The sequence below is a fragment of the Pristiophorus japonicus genome, chromosome 19 (genome assembly GCF_044704955.1).
Source record: "Pristiophorus japonicus isolate sPriJap1 chromosome 19, sPriJap1.hap1, whole genome shotgun sequence".
In the NCBI taxonomy this organism is placed as follows: domain Eukaryota; kingdom Metazoa; phylum Chordata; class Chondrichthyes; family Pristiophoridae; genus Pristiophorus; species Pristiophorus japonicus.
Window position 1 is genome coordinate 6,800,140 of NC_091995.1, and position 16,001 is coordinate 6,816,140.

Below are 16,001 nucleotides of genomic sequence, written 5' to 3' on the forward strand. Positions count from 1 at the left end.
AGACCCACAGTAACACTGAGCCCCCCCCCCAGACCCACAGTAACACTGATCACCCCCCACCCCAGACCCACAGTAACACTGAGCCCCCCCCCAGACCCACAGTAACACTGATCCCCCCCCCCCCCCACCAGACCCACAGTAACACTGAGCCCCCCCCCCAGACCCACAGTAACACTGAGCCCCCCCCCAGACCCACAGTAACACTGATCACCCCCCCCAGACCCACAGTAACACTGATCACCCCCCACCCCAGACCCACAGTAACACTGAGCCCACCCCCAGACCCACAGTAACACTGATCCCCCCCCACCAGACCCACAGTAACACTGAACCTCCCCCCGCAGACCCACAGTAACACTGAGCCTCCCCCACCCAGACACACAGTAACACTGAACCCCCCCCCCAGACCCACAGTAACACTGAGCCCCTCCCCCCAGACCCACAGTAACACTGATCCCCCCCCACCAGACCCACAGTAACACTGAACCTCCCCCAGACCCACAGTAACACTGATCCCCCCCAGATCCACAGTAACACTGAACCAACCTCCCCCCAGACCCACAGTAACACTGAACCAAACCCCCCCTCCAGACCCACAGTAACACTGACCCCCCCCAGACCCACAGTAACACTGAGCCCCTCCCAGACCCACAGTAACACTGACCCCCCCCCCCAGACCCACAGTAACACTGACCCCCCCCAGACCCACAGTAACACTGAGCCCCAGACCCACAGTAACACTGACCCCCCCCAGACCCACAGTAACACTGAGCACCCCCCCCCAGACCCACAGTAACACTGAGCCCCCCCCCCAGACCCACAGTAACACTGATCCCCCCCAGACCCACAGTAACACTGATCCCCCCCAGATCCACAGTAACAATAAACCAACCTCCCCCCAGACCCACAGTAACACTGAACCAACCCCCCCCAGACCCACAGTAACACTGACCCCCCCCAGACCCACAGTAACACTGACCCCCCCCAGACCCACAGTAACACTACCCACAGTAACACTGAGCCCCAGACCCACAGTAACACTGACCCCCCCCAGACCCACAGTAACACTGAGCCCCAGACCCACAGTAACACTGACCCCCCCCCAGACCCACAGTAACACTGAGCCCCCCCAGACCCACAGTAACACTGAGCCCCTCCCAGACCCACAGTAACACTGACCCCCCCCAGACCCACAGTAACACTGACCCCCCCCCAGACCCACAGTAACACTGAGCCCCAGACCCACAGTAACACTGACCCCCCCCCAGACCCACAGTAACACTGAGCACCCCCCCAGACCCACAGTAACACTGAGCCCCCCCCCAGACCTACAGTAACACTGAGCACCCCCCCCAGACCCACAGTAACACTGAACCCCCCCCCCGACCCACAGTAACACTGAGCCCCAGACCCACAGTAACACTGACCCCCCCCCCAGACCCACAGTAACACTGAGCACCCCCCCCAGACCCACAGTAACACTGAGCCCCCCCCAGACCTACAGTAACACTGAGCACCCCCCCAGACCCACAGTAACACTGAACCCCCCCCCAGACCCACAGTAACACTGAGCCCCAGACCCACAGTAACACTGAACCCCCCCCCAGACCCACAGTAACACTGAGCCCCCCCCCAGACCCACAGTAACACTGAGCCCCCCCCAGAAACACTGAACCCCCCCCAGACCCACAGTAACACTGAGCCCCCCCCCAGACCCACAGTAACATCGAGGCCCCCCCCTCAGACCCTGTTACACATTAACATTGAAATCCTGTGTTCCTGTGGTTCAGTGGGTAACACACTCGCCTGAGTCAGAAGGTTGTGGGTTGTTGGAGGTGCCGTCTTTCAGATGAGATGTTAAACCGAGGCCCCGTCTGCCCTCTCAGGTGGACGTAAAAGATCCCACGGCACTATTTTGAAGAAAGGCAGGGGAGTTGTCCCCTGGGGTCCTGGGCTATATTTATCTCTCAATCAACATAATAAAAACAGATTTTCTGGTCATAATCACATTGCTGTTTGTGGGAGCTTGCTGTGCATAAATTAGCTGCTGCGTTTCCCACATTCCAACAGTGACTGCACTCCAAAAGTACTTCATTGACTGTAAAGCGCTTTGAGACGTCTGGTGGTTGTGACAGGCGCTATATTAATGCAAGTCTTTCTTTCTCCCCTCAGACCCGGTTACACAGTAACACTGACAGGACTACCCTTCTGTGCCATCTGCTAAATGGAGACGGTAAAGATTTAGAAGCCAGCCAAATTGATCTCCAACACCTTTATTACAAACATCAAAATCTTTCACAATATCGAGCAATAATAAAAAAAGGTTATTTAGACATACACAAAAAAAATTCCCAACACAACAGACATTTGCATAGTTCACAGGATCAGACAGGAATAGTTAAGAGTCTTGGCAACACCACAGAATTTAATTCTCACCCCACCCCAGCCTCCTCCTCTTGCATAGCTTGGTCAGAAGGAAAAGTCTTTCAGTATAGAGAGTGGAAATGTTTCTGCCTGTCAAGGTTCCTGCACCCAGCTCGCCCGCTGAATTTCTGTGCTGCCCAGTGGATGCCAACAGAAGGCAAGCTAAACACGGGCCCCGTTTTAGCCAGTGACATCAGCCGGCACTCTTAGTCAGAAATAGAGATGGCTCATTCTCGTTTCGCTCTGACTTAGAACATGCCCTGACCTCAGCTGGTCAGTAACTCCAACGATTCAGTACAATGCCCATTTTGAACTCGTTAAACTTAATTCTTGGAGTAAAATTACAGCTGAAAAATCATAGATTATAAATCATAGAAAATGGTTATAGCACAGGAGGCCATTCGACCCCTCGAGCCCGTGCTGGCTCTCTGCAAGGCCAGCTCAGCTCGTCCCACAAGACGGGAGTTTTTCATTCTTCCATAGACTAGGCTTGGATTCCCTGGAGTAGAGCAGATCAAGGGGTGATCTAACTGACATGCTTAAGATAATAGAAGTTGATAGGGTAGATAGAGAGAGAAACTCTTTCCTCTGGTGGCAGGGGCAAGTCCAAAACAAAGAGGCATAACCTTAAAATTAGAGTCAGGGGTGATGTCAGGAAGCACTTCTTCACACAAAGGGTAATTGAAATGTGTAACACACTCTCCCCAAAAAGCTGTTGTGGCTGGGGGGGTCAATTGGAAAATTCAAAATGGAGATATAGATTGTTGGGGCAGGGTATCAAGGGATATGGAACGAAGGCAGAGCAATGAGAGTTAAGACACAGATCAGCCATGATCTAATTGAATCGCCGAACAAGCCCGAGGTGAGCTGTGTCTCCAGAATGTCCTTGCCCGAGATGTCTCACTGAGGTGTGTACCATTCACAAGATGCACTGCAGCAACTCGCCACAGCTGCTTGACAGCACGTCCCAAACCCGCGACCTCTACCACCTAGAGGGACAAGGGCAGCAGGCGCATGGGGACACCCTCACCGACGAGTTACTCTCCAAGTCACACCTGCAAATTACTTTCCAAGTCACTTTCCTGACTTGGAAATATATCAGCTATTTCTTCATTGTCACTGGGTCAAACTCCTGGAACTCCCTCCCTAACAGCACTGTGGGAGCACCTTCCACACACGGACTGCAGCGGCTCAAGGCGGCAGCTCACCACCATCCTCGAGGGCAATTAGGGAGGGGCAATAAATGCCGGCCTTGCTGGCGATGCCCACATCCTGGAGCAGATTTTTAAAGAGCCATTCACCAGCGGTAACTATACATAAAGGCAAAGTTTCAATACAGGTAGTTTGGGGGCGGGGTGGGGCGCGAGGGAGTGAAGAGGAGCTGGTGTGAAGCCAACGCTATTAACGGTTTAGATTGGAGAGGTTGGAAAAAAGTCCTTCGCGGGATCACTTCATGGAACGAGCAAGTGCAGACAGCGGCAACACAAATCTTCCACAGTCAATGCACACACTGGCAGGAAATAAGAGATGTCAAGAGTTTGTCATGAATGGTGCTGAAGGCGAGGCAGAAAGGGATCTGGGCGTTAACAGATTTTGGTTCTTAGCCTGTCAAACCTGTGTGGAACAGCAATAGACAAGGTGGAGATAGAATTCCATTCCGAGGTCAGCATTTATTGCAAATCGGAAGGTGCGGTGCTAAAACTGCACAGAGCCCTGCCCCGACCTAACCTCCAGCAGCGTGTTGAGATTTGTTCAGTAAAGACACAATGGGGAATACAGAAGAGCAAGGCAGGGCAGAGAGGAGCAATGCCAATGAATCCTCAATTCAAAGGGTTGAGTTACAAGGAAGGATTGGATAAAATGGGGCTTGAATGGAGACAACTACCGTTTGCATTTATATTGCCTCCCAAGGAGCGATTAAGAACATAAGAAATAGGAGCAGGAGTTGGCCATACGGCCTCTCGAGCCTGCTCCGCCATTTAATACGATCATGGCTGACCCGATCATGGACTCAGGTCCACTTCCCTGCTCGCTCCCCATAACCCCTTATCGGTTAAGAAACTGTCTATCTCTATCTTAAATATATTCAATGTCTCAGCTTCCACAGCTCTCTGAGGCAGAGAATTCCACAGATTTACAACCCTCAGAGAGAAGAAATTCCTCCTCATCTCTATTAAATTATTCCAAGATCATGCCCTCTAGTTCTAGTCTCCCCCATCAGTGGAACCATCCCCTCTACATGCACCTTGTCAAGCCCCCTCATAATCTTACACGTTTCGATAAGATCATCTCTCATTCTTCTGAATTTCAATGAGTAGAGGCCCAACCTCCTCAACCTTTCCTCATAAGTCAACCCCCTCATCTCCGGAATCAACCTAGTGAACCTTCTCTGAACTGCCTCCAAAGCAAGTATATCCTTTCTTAAATATAGAAACCAAAACTGCACGCAGTATTCCAGGTGTGATCTCACCAATACGCTATACAGTTGCAGCAAGACTCCTCTGCTTTTATACTCCATCCCCTTTGCAATAAAGGCCAAGATTCCATTTGCCTTCCTGATCACTTGCTGTACCTGCATACTAACCTTTTGAGTTTCACATACAAGGATCCCCAGGTCCCTCTGTACTGCATTAACAAAATGTGACACAGAGCCACGTAAGGTATTAGGACAGGTGACCAAAAGCTTAGTCAAAGAGGCAGGTCTTAAGGAGTGTCTTAAAAGGAGGAAAGAGGTAGAAAGGTTTAGCGAGGGAATTGCCGAGCTTGGGGCCCAGGCAGCTGAAGGCACAGCTGACAAGCGAGAGGGGGACGTGATGGAATATTAAATGACAAGGCCAAACTGGATTACTACTGCAAGGAAAGACCAGTATAGTGGAACAAGGGGGCACAGATTAAAACCGGTGAATGGAAAGTTTAGGACAGATATTAGGAGGAACTGGACACAAAAAGGCGATCAACATTTGGCATGGTCTCCTGGGTACTAACGTGGAGACAAAAACCTTAGACTCATCAGAGCTGGAGGAATGTGCAAGTTTTATTCTAGGTGGATGAACCAGCACACCTCATCCATTGTGATAAAATAATGGCACTCTATCTCAACTGCACAACATTGAGCTTGTAAATCCTACCAGCCATCTAGGAGAGCCGCCCTCTCCCATCCCTGTGTTACCATCCTTTAAATTGCATTTCAATCACTGATTTTAGAACTATCGATATAAGATAGTCACTAATAAATCCAACAGGGAATTCAGGAGAAACTTCTTTACCCAGAGAGTGGTGAGAATGTGGAACTCGCTGCCACAGGGAGTGGTTGAGGCAAGTAGCATTTAAGAGGAAGCTGGATTAACACTTGGGGAGAAAGGATTAGGCGGTTTTGTTGATGGAGTGAGATGAAGGGTGGGAGGAGACTCGTGCGGTGCGTAAAACACTGGCCGTTGGGCCGAATGGATAGGTAAGATCATACTGAGCTGAGTGAAAGGGACACCATCTCATATCCCTTCCATTCCCCCTGGTGCAATGACTGTGACTCCGACTCGAACCGGCTCACTGAATTGTAACAGGAGCATCTTAATTACTGAGCTAGCTGCGCTTTCCTGCTCTACCACACCCTCCTCCACATTAAAAGTAACTGTTGGCAAGTGTTAGATTTCAAGACTTAAACATTACAAACACAATAGAAAAGGGTATAAAACAATATCGAATCCCAACAGAATGGTTCTATAATGCTTTTCAAAAGGAAAATAAAGGGATCATACAAGAGTGGGTCAAATACGACAGAAATTTGACTCGCAAAAGGTCGGGGCAAATTTGCAGAGGAGAACAATTTTTATTTAAGTGCATTAATAAGTTTTCCCACATAACTACCTTAACAGCCCTGGCTAATGGCAATCTTTAAGTGCATTCTACATTCTCTTCTCCTGCCTTCTTAAACTGTGCCTGTGCTTCAACGAGTCAAGAACAACAAAAAGATGTGAGCGGAATGGTTTACATTTCAAGTATCTAGTCAACCGGAACAACAAAAATCTAAACAAACACACCAACCGGGACTGGCCGCAAACAGGCCAATATCGGAACTAGTGCCTCGCGTTGCTTTACCTGAAGAAGCCATTTTGCCATCATAGGAACAGAGGAAGAGGAGGAGGCCATTCAGCCCCTCGAGCCTGTTCCGCCATTCAGTGAGATCATGGCTGATCTGCGATCTAACTCTTTTGTCTCACGTCCCTGAATACCTTTGGTTAACAATTCAGTCACTGTAGACCCCCACCATCCCACGAGACACTCCTGCAGTCACAGCTCCGATGCAATTCAGATACAATGCCCGAGGATGATCAAACAAATTTAAAAAGCAGCACACAAATTACTACCTCTTATTCGCACTGGCATTTTTCTCGTTCATTATGTTGAGGCTGCAACCTCTAGCAAGCTCCTTGGGTGCACTCGGTTTTAATTTGGGTTTGTGAAGCTTCCGCTGGACAAATGAAGATGGATATTAACTGGACAAACGCTGGTGGGCTGGGTCACTTTATGACCGGGGGGGGGGGGGGGGGGGGGGGGTGGGAGGGGGTTTGCCAAGTCTCCGTGTCAGCTGTGGCTCAGCGGGTAGTGTAATATAGAGCACCACCGAGTGAACTACTGTGGTAATGCAACTACTCATGCAACTGCAATAAAAGCATCATGTGACAAGGTCACCTGACAAGTTCCTGATTGGAGCCACCTTGTATGTGGGTGTTTGTGATGTGGTAAAGAATACATCACAGGTAGCCCCCTCGCCTCAGAGTCAGAAGATTGTAGGATCAAGTCTCACTCCAGGGACTTGAGCACAATAAATCTAGGCTGACACTCCAGTGCAGTGCTGAGGGAGCGCTGCACTGTTGAAGGTGCCGGCTTTCTGTAGAGACATTAACCGAGGCCCTGTCTACCCTTTCAGGAGGACGTAAAAGATCCCTCGGGAGTTATTCCCAGTGTCCTGGCCAATATCTATCCCTCAATCAATATAACAGATGATCTGATCATTATCACTTTGCTGTTTGTGGGAGCTTGTGGTGCACAAAACGCTGCCACGTTTCCCACATTACAACAGTGACTACAATTAAAAAAAACCCGACTGCATTGGCTGTAAAGAGCTTTGGTATGTCCGGAGGTCTGCCTTTCTTTTCAAATTAAAAAAACAAGTTCATGAGCCCCTAGTTCCAGATGTTAATACCCAGATTTTTATAAAACTGAAAAGGAAAACCTACGGCTGCATTCTCACCTGAAACCATGGGGAGTGGACAGGGAAGTGGAGCTGAGTCCATGGTCAGATCAGCCGTGATCTTATTAAATGGCGGAGTGGGCTCGAGGGGCCAGGTGGCCGACTCCTGCTCCTATTTCTTCTGTAGAACATTACAGTCACAGAGACCGACTAATGCCACCTGCTCAAGTTACAAACAGGCTGGTCTATTTAGACCGTATGTGGGGCAAGGGGGAGGGAGGGAAGGTGAGACTAACAATGACACCGAGTTGAACAGCTATTCGTTGCAAGCAAATTCAAATGTGTGCACCCTAATTATGGTCATCTAACTCCGGTTCACTGCAAACTGCAGCCACCAGTCAGTCACTCCAGCTCGTTCACTCTTCCTCACAGAATCAGACAGTGCAGGAGGCCGCCTTTTGGCCCACTGTGTCTGTGCTGGCTCTTTGAAAGAGCCAACCAAATAGTGCCAACTCCCCCTGCTCGTTCCCCTATGGCACTGCAAAATGTTCCCCTTTTCAAGTGTTTATCCAATTTCCTTTTGGAAAGTTATTGTTGACTCTGCTTCCACCGGCCTGTCAGCGGTGCAGGGTTTAAACTGCGATGTACTACAGGAAGGGAGAGAGCAGTGACATCAGCAAGTGGGAACAAAATAGCTTTCTGGCTATGACTGATTCATCATCATCAGCATCACAGGCAGTCCCTCGGAATCGAGGAAGACTTGCTTCCACTCTTAACACGAGTCCTTAGGTGGCTGAACAGTCCAATATGAGAACCAGTCTCTGTCACAGGTAGGACAGACGGTTGTTGAGGGAAAGGGTGGGTGGGGAGTCTGGTTTGCCACATGCTCCTTCCGCTGCCTGTGCCTGGTTTCTGCATGCTCACAGCGATGAGACTCGAGGTGTTCAGCGCCCTCCCGGATGCACTTCCTCCACTTAGGGTGGTCTATGGCCAAGGACTCCTAGGTGTCGGTGGGGATGTCGCACTTTATCAGGGAGGCTTTGAGGGTGTCCTTGTAACGTTTCCTCTGCCCACCTTTGGTTCTTTTGCCGTGAAGGAGTTCCGAGTAGAGCGCTTGCTTTGGGAGTCTCGTGTCTGGCATGCGAACAATGTGGCCTGCCCAGCGGAGCTGATCAAGTGTGGTCAGTGCTGCAATGCAATACTGATTCATTCAACAGTACAGAACAGGAGGCCATTCAGCCCATCGAGTCTGTGCCGGCTTTCAAAGAGCAATCCAGTTCGTTCCACTCCCACGCTCGTTCCCTGCGACTTATTTTCTTCAAGTTTGTATCCAACTCCCTTTCGAAGGCGGCTATTGAATCTGTATCCACCTCCCTATCAGTCACTGCATTCCAGATCCTAACCACTCGCTGCGTAAAAAAGTGTTTCCTCATGTCGCCTCTGGTTCTTTTGTCAATCACCTTAAATCTGTGTCCTCTGGTTCTCGACCCTTCAGCCAATGGGAACAGTTTCTCCTTATTTACTCTATCCAAACCCTTCATCATTTTAAACACTTCTGTCAAATCTCCTTCGCTGCTGTAAGCAGAACACCAGCTGCTCCACTCTATCCACATAACTGCAATCCCACGTCCCTGGAACCAGCCTAGTAATTCTCTGCTGTACCCTCGCCAAAGCCTTCACGTCCTTCCTGAAATGTGGTGCTCAGAATTGGACCCAATGCTCCAGCTGGAGCCAAACGACTGTTTTAAATAGGCTTAGCATAACCTCTGACCTTTTGTACTCTATGCCTCTATATATATATATAAAAAGCCTAGGATCCCGTATCTTTATTAACTGCTTTGTTAGCTTGTCCTGCCATCGTCAAAAATGTGTGCACACCCCCCGAGGTCTCTCTGTTCAGGCACCCGCTTTAAAACTGTACCATTTCATGTGTGTGGTTTCTCCTCATTCTCCCGACCAAAATGCATCACACTTTTCTGGGTTGAATTTCATCTGACCCGTGTCTGTCCATATCACCAGCCTGTCTATGTCCATTTTTAAGTTTATTCACGGGATGTGACGAAAGGAGAAAATAGAATATCTAGAAACCAAAAATATAATAATGAATCGTCAGCATGGATTTCAAAAGGGAGACTCTTGCTTGACTAACCTCATTGAATGTTCTAAAGAGCTAAGCGAGTAGACAATGGCAATGCACTAGACGTAATTTATCTAGATTTTCAAAAGGTCTTTGATAAGGTACCCCAAAATAGACTGATGACCAAGGTCAGAGAATGCAGAGTCAGGGGACAAGTAGCAGAATGGATAGCTAGCTGGCTTAAAGCCAGAAAGCAGAGAGTAGAGGTAAAAGGTAGCTTTCATAGTGGCAGAAGGTGGGCAGTGGTGTTCCACAAGGATCAGTGTTGGGACCACTGGTGTTCACAATTTATATTAACGATTTAGACTTTGGAATCAAAAATACAATTTCTAAATTTGTGAATGACACCAAATTGGGGGGGTGGGGGGTTTGGAAGAGAAGATAGTCAATACTGAGGAGGACTGCAACAAATTACAGGAGGACATTATTAAACTTGCAGAATGGCCAAATAATTGGCAAATGAAGTTCAACACAGATAAATGTGAGGTATTACATTTTGGTAGGAAGAATAGGGAGGTCACTTATTACTGGGAGGGTGTGAGTCTAGGTGGGGTAGAGGAACAAAGTGATTTTGGAGTACAAATACACCACTCGCTAAAAGTTGCGACTCAGGTTAGCAGGGCCATTAAAAAAGCAAACCAAGTACTAGGGTTTATTTCTAGAGGAATAGAATTTTAAAGTAGAGAAGTTATGCTAAACCTGTATTGAACCCTGGTTAGGTCACACAGAGCGCTGCGTACAGTTCTGGTCACCATATTACAAGGAGGATATAGAGGCAATGGAGAGGGTGCAGAGAGGATTTACAAGGGTGATACCAGAAATGTGAGGATATACATATCGGGAAAGGATGAACAGGCTGGGACTCTCTTCTCTTCAAAAAAGGCTGAGAGGTGACCCAATAGAGGTTTTCAAAATTATGAAAGGTTTTGAAAGAGTAGCTTTCGAGAGAGAATGTTTCCATTTGTGGGGAAAAGCATAACTAGAGGCCATCAATATAAGATGGTCACCAAGAAATCCAATAGGGAATTCAGAAGAAACTTCTTTACCCAGAGTGGTGAGAATGTGGAACTCACTATCACAGGGAGCGAACAGTATAGATGCATTTAAGGGGAAGCTGGAAAAGCACATGAGGGAGAAGGGAATAGAGGATTATGCTGATAGATTTAGATGAGGAAAGACGGGAAGAGGCTTGAATGGAGCATAAACACCAGCATGGACTGGTTGGGCCGAATGGCCTGCTCCTGTGCCGTGTATCCGATGTAATCCTATATAGGAATCACCGGCAAGGCCAGCATTTTTTGCCTATCTCCAATTGCACTTGAGAAGCTGGTGGTGACGTGAGCTTCTTGGTAGTTCATTTCAGAGGGCAGTTAAGAGTCAACCACATTGCTGTGGGTCTGGAGTCACATAGGCCAGACTGGCCAATGGGTATTAAGGGACACTGAACCAAGGTCGGTAAATGGAGTTAAGATACAGATCAGCCATGACCTGATTGAATGGCGGAATAGGCTCGAGAGGCCCCCTCCTGTTCCTATGCAATATCTGTAGAAATGCAGGCAAGGGGCAGTGGTCCAGTACCATTAACTTGGTAAACGGATTCAATAGGTGGATACGGAGAAACAATTTCCTCTGTGGGCTAATCTAGATCAAGGTGCAACATTTTAAAATTTAAGCTAGGCAATTCAGGAATGAAATCAGGAAGCATTTTTCACACAATGGGAGACACAAATGTGTAACTATCTCCCTCCTAAACCCCATTTAAAAGGTGGTGGATACTGGGTTACTGGAAAGCTTAGATTAAAAGATTTGGTGTCAGCTGTGGCTCAGTGGGTAGCACTCTCGCCTGAGTCAGAAGGTTGTGGGTTCAAGTCCCACTCCAGAGACTTGAGCACAAAATCTAGGCTGACATTCCAGTGCAGCTGAGGGAGTGCTGCACTGTCGGAGGTGCCGTCTTTCCGATGAGACGTTAAACCAAGGCCCGGTCTGCCCCCTCTGCTGGACGTAAAAGATCCCACGGCACTATTGGAAAAAGAGCGGTGGGAGTTATCCCCAGTATCCTGGACAATAGCTAGCCCTCAACCAACATCACTAAAACCAATTCTCTGTTCATCATCTCACGGCTATTGGCTGCCGTGTTTCCTATGTTGAATAAATTTCTTTTTTAAGTACTGTAAAGCGCGTTGGGACGTCCTGGGGTTGTGAAAGGCGCTATATAAATGCAACAACGACCTTTTCCTTTGTTGGGCAAAGGTAGCGAGGGATATGGATGCAAAGGCGGGTAAATGGAGTTGAGGTACAGATCAGCCATGATCTAGTTGAATGACGGGGACAGGCTCAAGGGGCTGAATGGTTTCCTCCTGTTCCTAGCTCTGAACGGCTGCTATCCGAGGCACTTTACTGGGGCCACAACCGGAACAGATCACGGGGACACTGCCTACTGTTTCCTGACATCAATGCAAGAACAGCCAGGGGTCTATCAACACACATCGGGGTGGCAGGCCTTGTATACAATTAAGATTTTAACGAAAGCGTTTTCTTTTTAACCGTGAAAATTGACATTTTCAGTCGATTCTACTTGGGCACGCCTTGGGAGTACATCAATAAAAACAATTCGTCATTCACACACCAGAGAATCCTTCTTGGGAGTGGAGGGAGGGAGGGAGAGTTGTGGGGTTTGGGGGGGGGGGTGGTGGGGAAGAGTGTTTTGCATGTTCCTGGGTCAGACTCAGGACCATTGGAAATTTAGTCTGTTTTTAGACTTTGCCACAACAGAAAGATACTAGGCACAAAATGAAAGTTAAATAATAAATTATATAAAAAAAAAATCACAACTTTAGGTTTATATATATATATCTATACACACAGATCGGCTAACAACTAAGGATGCCATTGCATTGGTGTCATGCTCTGTGACCAATCCGACCTGTCGTGGCTCAGGCAGGATTCATGTCACTTGGGCATGACTCTTAGAACTACTCCCCACCTCACAGTCGATGCTTTGAGAGGGTCCATGGGGCGAATTATTCTCCTGCATCCCTGACTTGCTAGCCTTCAGAAATTGGCTGGGCACTTAAAAGACCAGCTCTGCCCTTATTTCCTTTTCAGTGCGAGTCTTCCGACACAGACGGTTTGAAATCTCAAGCCACGTTGAGCTTGCGTCAAAGTAACCGAACCGCGCGCCCCGCCCCCCACCCCCCAACACCTTTTCTCCCAATGATGCACCCTTACTTAAGTTTTCTGCAGCACCCAGACTTTGCTCTGGCGAAACGTAATGCTTGATGTTTCAGAAAAATCGAAAGAAAACAAAAATCAAACAGTAAAAGCCAAATTGCGTTGAGCTTCAGATAAGCATCTCACACGCATACACACAAATATCAGTTAACAGGCTGGCGACATGATAGAAACCCAACGTTTTATGTACATTTCTTTAGCGAAAACCCCCAATCTGTACTACACATGGTCATGGAAAGGTGAACATACTGAATTGGTTTGAACATTTTTGTGTTGGAATACGTGAGGAAACAAATTGGGGGACGATGGACAGTGACCGATTACGAGTCTCTGCTGGTGGAGAAGATTGAAGCTCGGTGGTTACAATCACAGAATATCTCGTCAGGACGGATTTAAAAGGAATATATTATAAAAAAAATGATACACATGACCTGGTCATTACTGTGTAAATCGGGACCAAATTGGGATTACGCGAAAGTTGTTTGGGGTCAGATCCGTTGGAACGGTACATTTTACACACACACCATGGGCGACAGGAAAGCCCAATTTGATAGCAGTGCAGTTCCCTCCGTCATCCGCAGGCTTGTTATCAAACGATGTTCCACGATTCTTCAGTATATACTAAATAAACTGCACTGAGATCCCGTGTATCTCTCGTGCACACGCTTATCCCAACAGCCCCGATGTACTGAATGCAACACAGCTTCAAGTCGAGAACAGGCGGAGGGGGCGGGGGAATAACAAGACTGCACGGTGCTGACGATTAAGGATAAAGACGAGACTTGTGGCTGTGCGATGGGTCAGTGTGGTGAACTAGACGAGCGTTACTGGATTGGGATTTCCCCTCCCGAACCACCCAAATAAAGTCTACGATTCCCAGAACGTTTCCGAGTTGGATAGTTAGGGGCTGGGGGGAAAAGAAATATTTCACAGTCGCAAGTTAAGTGGGATTGTAAGACGTTAGTGCAAGGCTGCACACGGTTCTGCCTGCCCTGGAACATGGGTTTCACCATCACCAAAGATTCGCGTGGGGCCCACAATGTCAGACGGCGAGGCGCCCTAAAGCAGCGGGTGAGCGTGCGCACGCTTCCAAGACGGGGAGACGCGAGCTCGTCTTGGGCCCCCGTGTCCTACAGAAGTCTACGGCAGGTCTTTTAAGCTTAAAAGCAACCAGACCTCTCCTCCGCCCCCCCCCCCCCCCTTTACCACCGGGTTTCTGTTTGTCCTCTTAAAACAGTAGAAATGTAAAATTGGCGACAGCGTGTGTGGGGAGGGAAGGGACAAAGAACAACAACAGATGATAAACCTCTCCGGTCCACGGCACAGATCCGGCTTGCTTCGAGGCGGGAGAGACTGCCGACGGGGGCCCACGGGCGCTACACTTCGCCGTCTTCCGTGGTGAGGTACAGGGGGTCCGTGCCGCCGGGCGCGGTGCCGGGCAGAGGCTGGGGCCGCAGTCCCCCCGCGCTGGGCGCCCGGCTGGTGTTGCCGTGGGGGTGGAAGGAGCTGGTGCCGTTGTCCTGGGGCTGCCGGAGGGAAGGCGGCACCGACGAGCTCTTGATCTGGATGATGCGGGTGTCCATCACCTCGCAGTCGATCTGCATCATCACCTCGTACCCCTGCGTGGTGTTGTACAGACTCGCTGCGGGAGCAAACAAACAAACAAACATCAGAGGGGGCATTAGGTCTGGAGAGATCCACGGCGAGACGCTGTGCATCCAGTGCCGGCTTTAGGACAACTTTAACAACTTGCATTTATATAGCGCCTTTACATAAGAAATAGGAGCAGGAGTCGGCCATTCGGCCCCTCGAGCCTGCTCTGCCATTTAATAAGATCATGGCTGATCTGATCATGGACTCAACTCCACTTCCCTGCCCGCTCCCCATAACCCTTCACTCCCTTATTACTCAAAAATCTGTCTATCCCCACCTTAAATATATTCAATGTCCCAGCCTTCACAGCTCTCTGGGGCAGGGAATTCCACAGATTTACAACCCTCTGAGAACTTCCTTCTCATTTCTGTTTTAAATGGGTAAGCCCTTATTCTGAGACTATGCCCCAGGTTCCAGATTCCTCGAGGGGAAACATCCTCTCTGCATCTACCTTGTCAAGCCCCCTCAGAATGTTTCGATAAGATCACCTCTCATTCTTCTAAACTCCAACGAGTAGAGGCCCAACCTGCTCAGCCTTTCTTAATGAGACAACCCCTTCATCTCAGGAATCAACCCAGTGAACCTTCTCTGAACTGCCCCCAATGCAAGTATATCCTTCCTTAAATACGGAGACCAAAGTTGCACGCAGTATTCCAGGCGTCGTCTCAGCAACGCCCGTAGTACAATGTAATTTAACGTAGTAAAACGTCCCAAAGAGCTTCACAGGAATCTTACCAACCAAAATTTGACACCAAGCCACATGAGATATTAGGGAATGATGACCAATAAATTGGTCAAAGAGGTAGGTTTTAAGGCGGAATGAAAGGCAGAGAGGCGGAGAGGTTTAGGGAGGGAGTTCCAGAGCTTGGGGCCCAGGCAGCTGAAGGCACGGCCACCGATGGTGGAGCGATTATAATCAGGGATGGTCAGGAGGGCAGAATTAGAGGAGCGCAGATATCTCGGGGGTTGTGGGGCTGGAGGAGATTACAGAGATAGGGAGGGGCGAGGGCCATGGAGGGATTTGTAGACAAGGAGGAGAATTTTAAAATCGAGGCGTTGCTTAACCGGGAGCCAATGTTGGTCAGCGAGCACAGGGGTGATGGGTGAGCGGGAGTTGGTGCGAGTTAGGACACGGGCTGCCTAGTTTAAGATGACCTCAAGTTTACGTAGAATGTGGGAGGCTAGCCAGGAGTGCGTTGGAGTAGTCAAGACTAGAGGTAACAAAGGCGTGGATGAGGGCTTGAGCAGATGAGCTGAGGCAAGGGGTGGAGACGGGCGATGTTACAGTGGTGGAAATAGGTGGTCAAGTTGCTGGGGATATGTGGTTGAGAAGCACCATAATGACCATCCCACCTGCTGCTACAC

The 16,001-nt window shown here is 48.9% G+C and overlaps 1 protein-coding gene across 4 annotated transcripts in view; it reads right to left on the reverse strand.

Annotated features, from left to right (window-relative positions):
* Positions 1-6,979: 6,979 nt before the first annotated feature.
* The window catches only part of LOC139229683 (cyclic AMP-dependent transcription factor ATF-6 beta-like), a 174,811-nt gene continuing 165,789 nt past the window's right edge, over positions 6,980-16,001 (reverse strand). For 3 of the 4 annotated variants that reach the window (XM_070861201.1, XM_070861202.1, XM_070861203.1), the window contains exon 16: positions 14,185-14,625. In XM_070861201.1, coding sequence (XP_070717302.1) covers positions 14,360-14,625 — 266 coding nt within the window. In that variant the 3' untranslated portion in view covers positions 14,185-14,359. Of the gene's footprint in view, positions 9,696-14,184; positions 14,626-16,001 lie in introns of those variants that run through there. The other variant, XR_011587783.1, reaches the window with a different exon arrangement.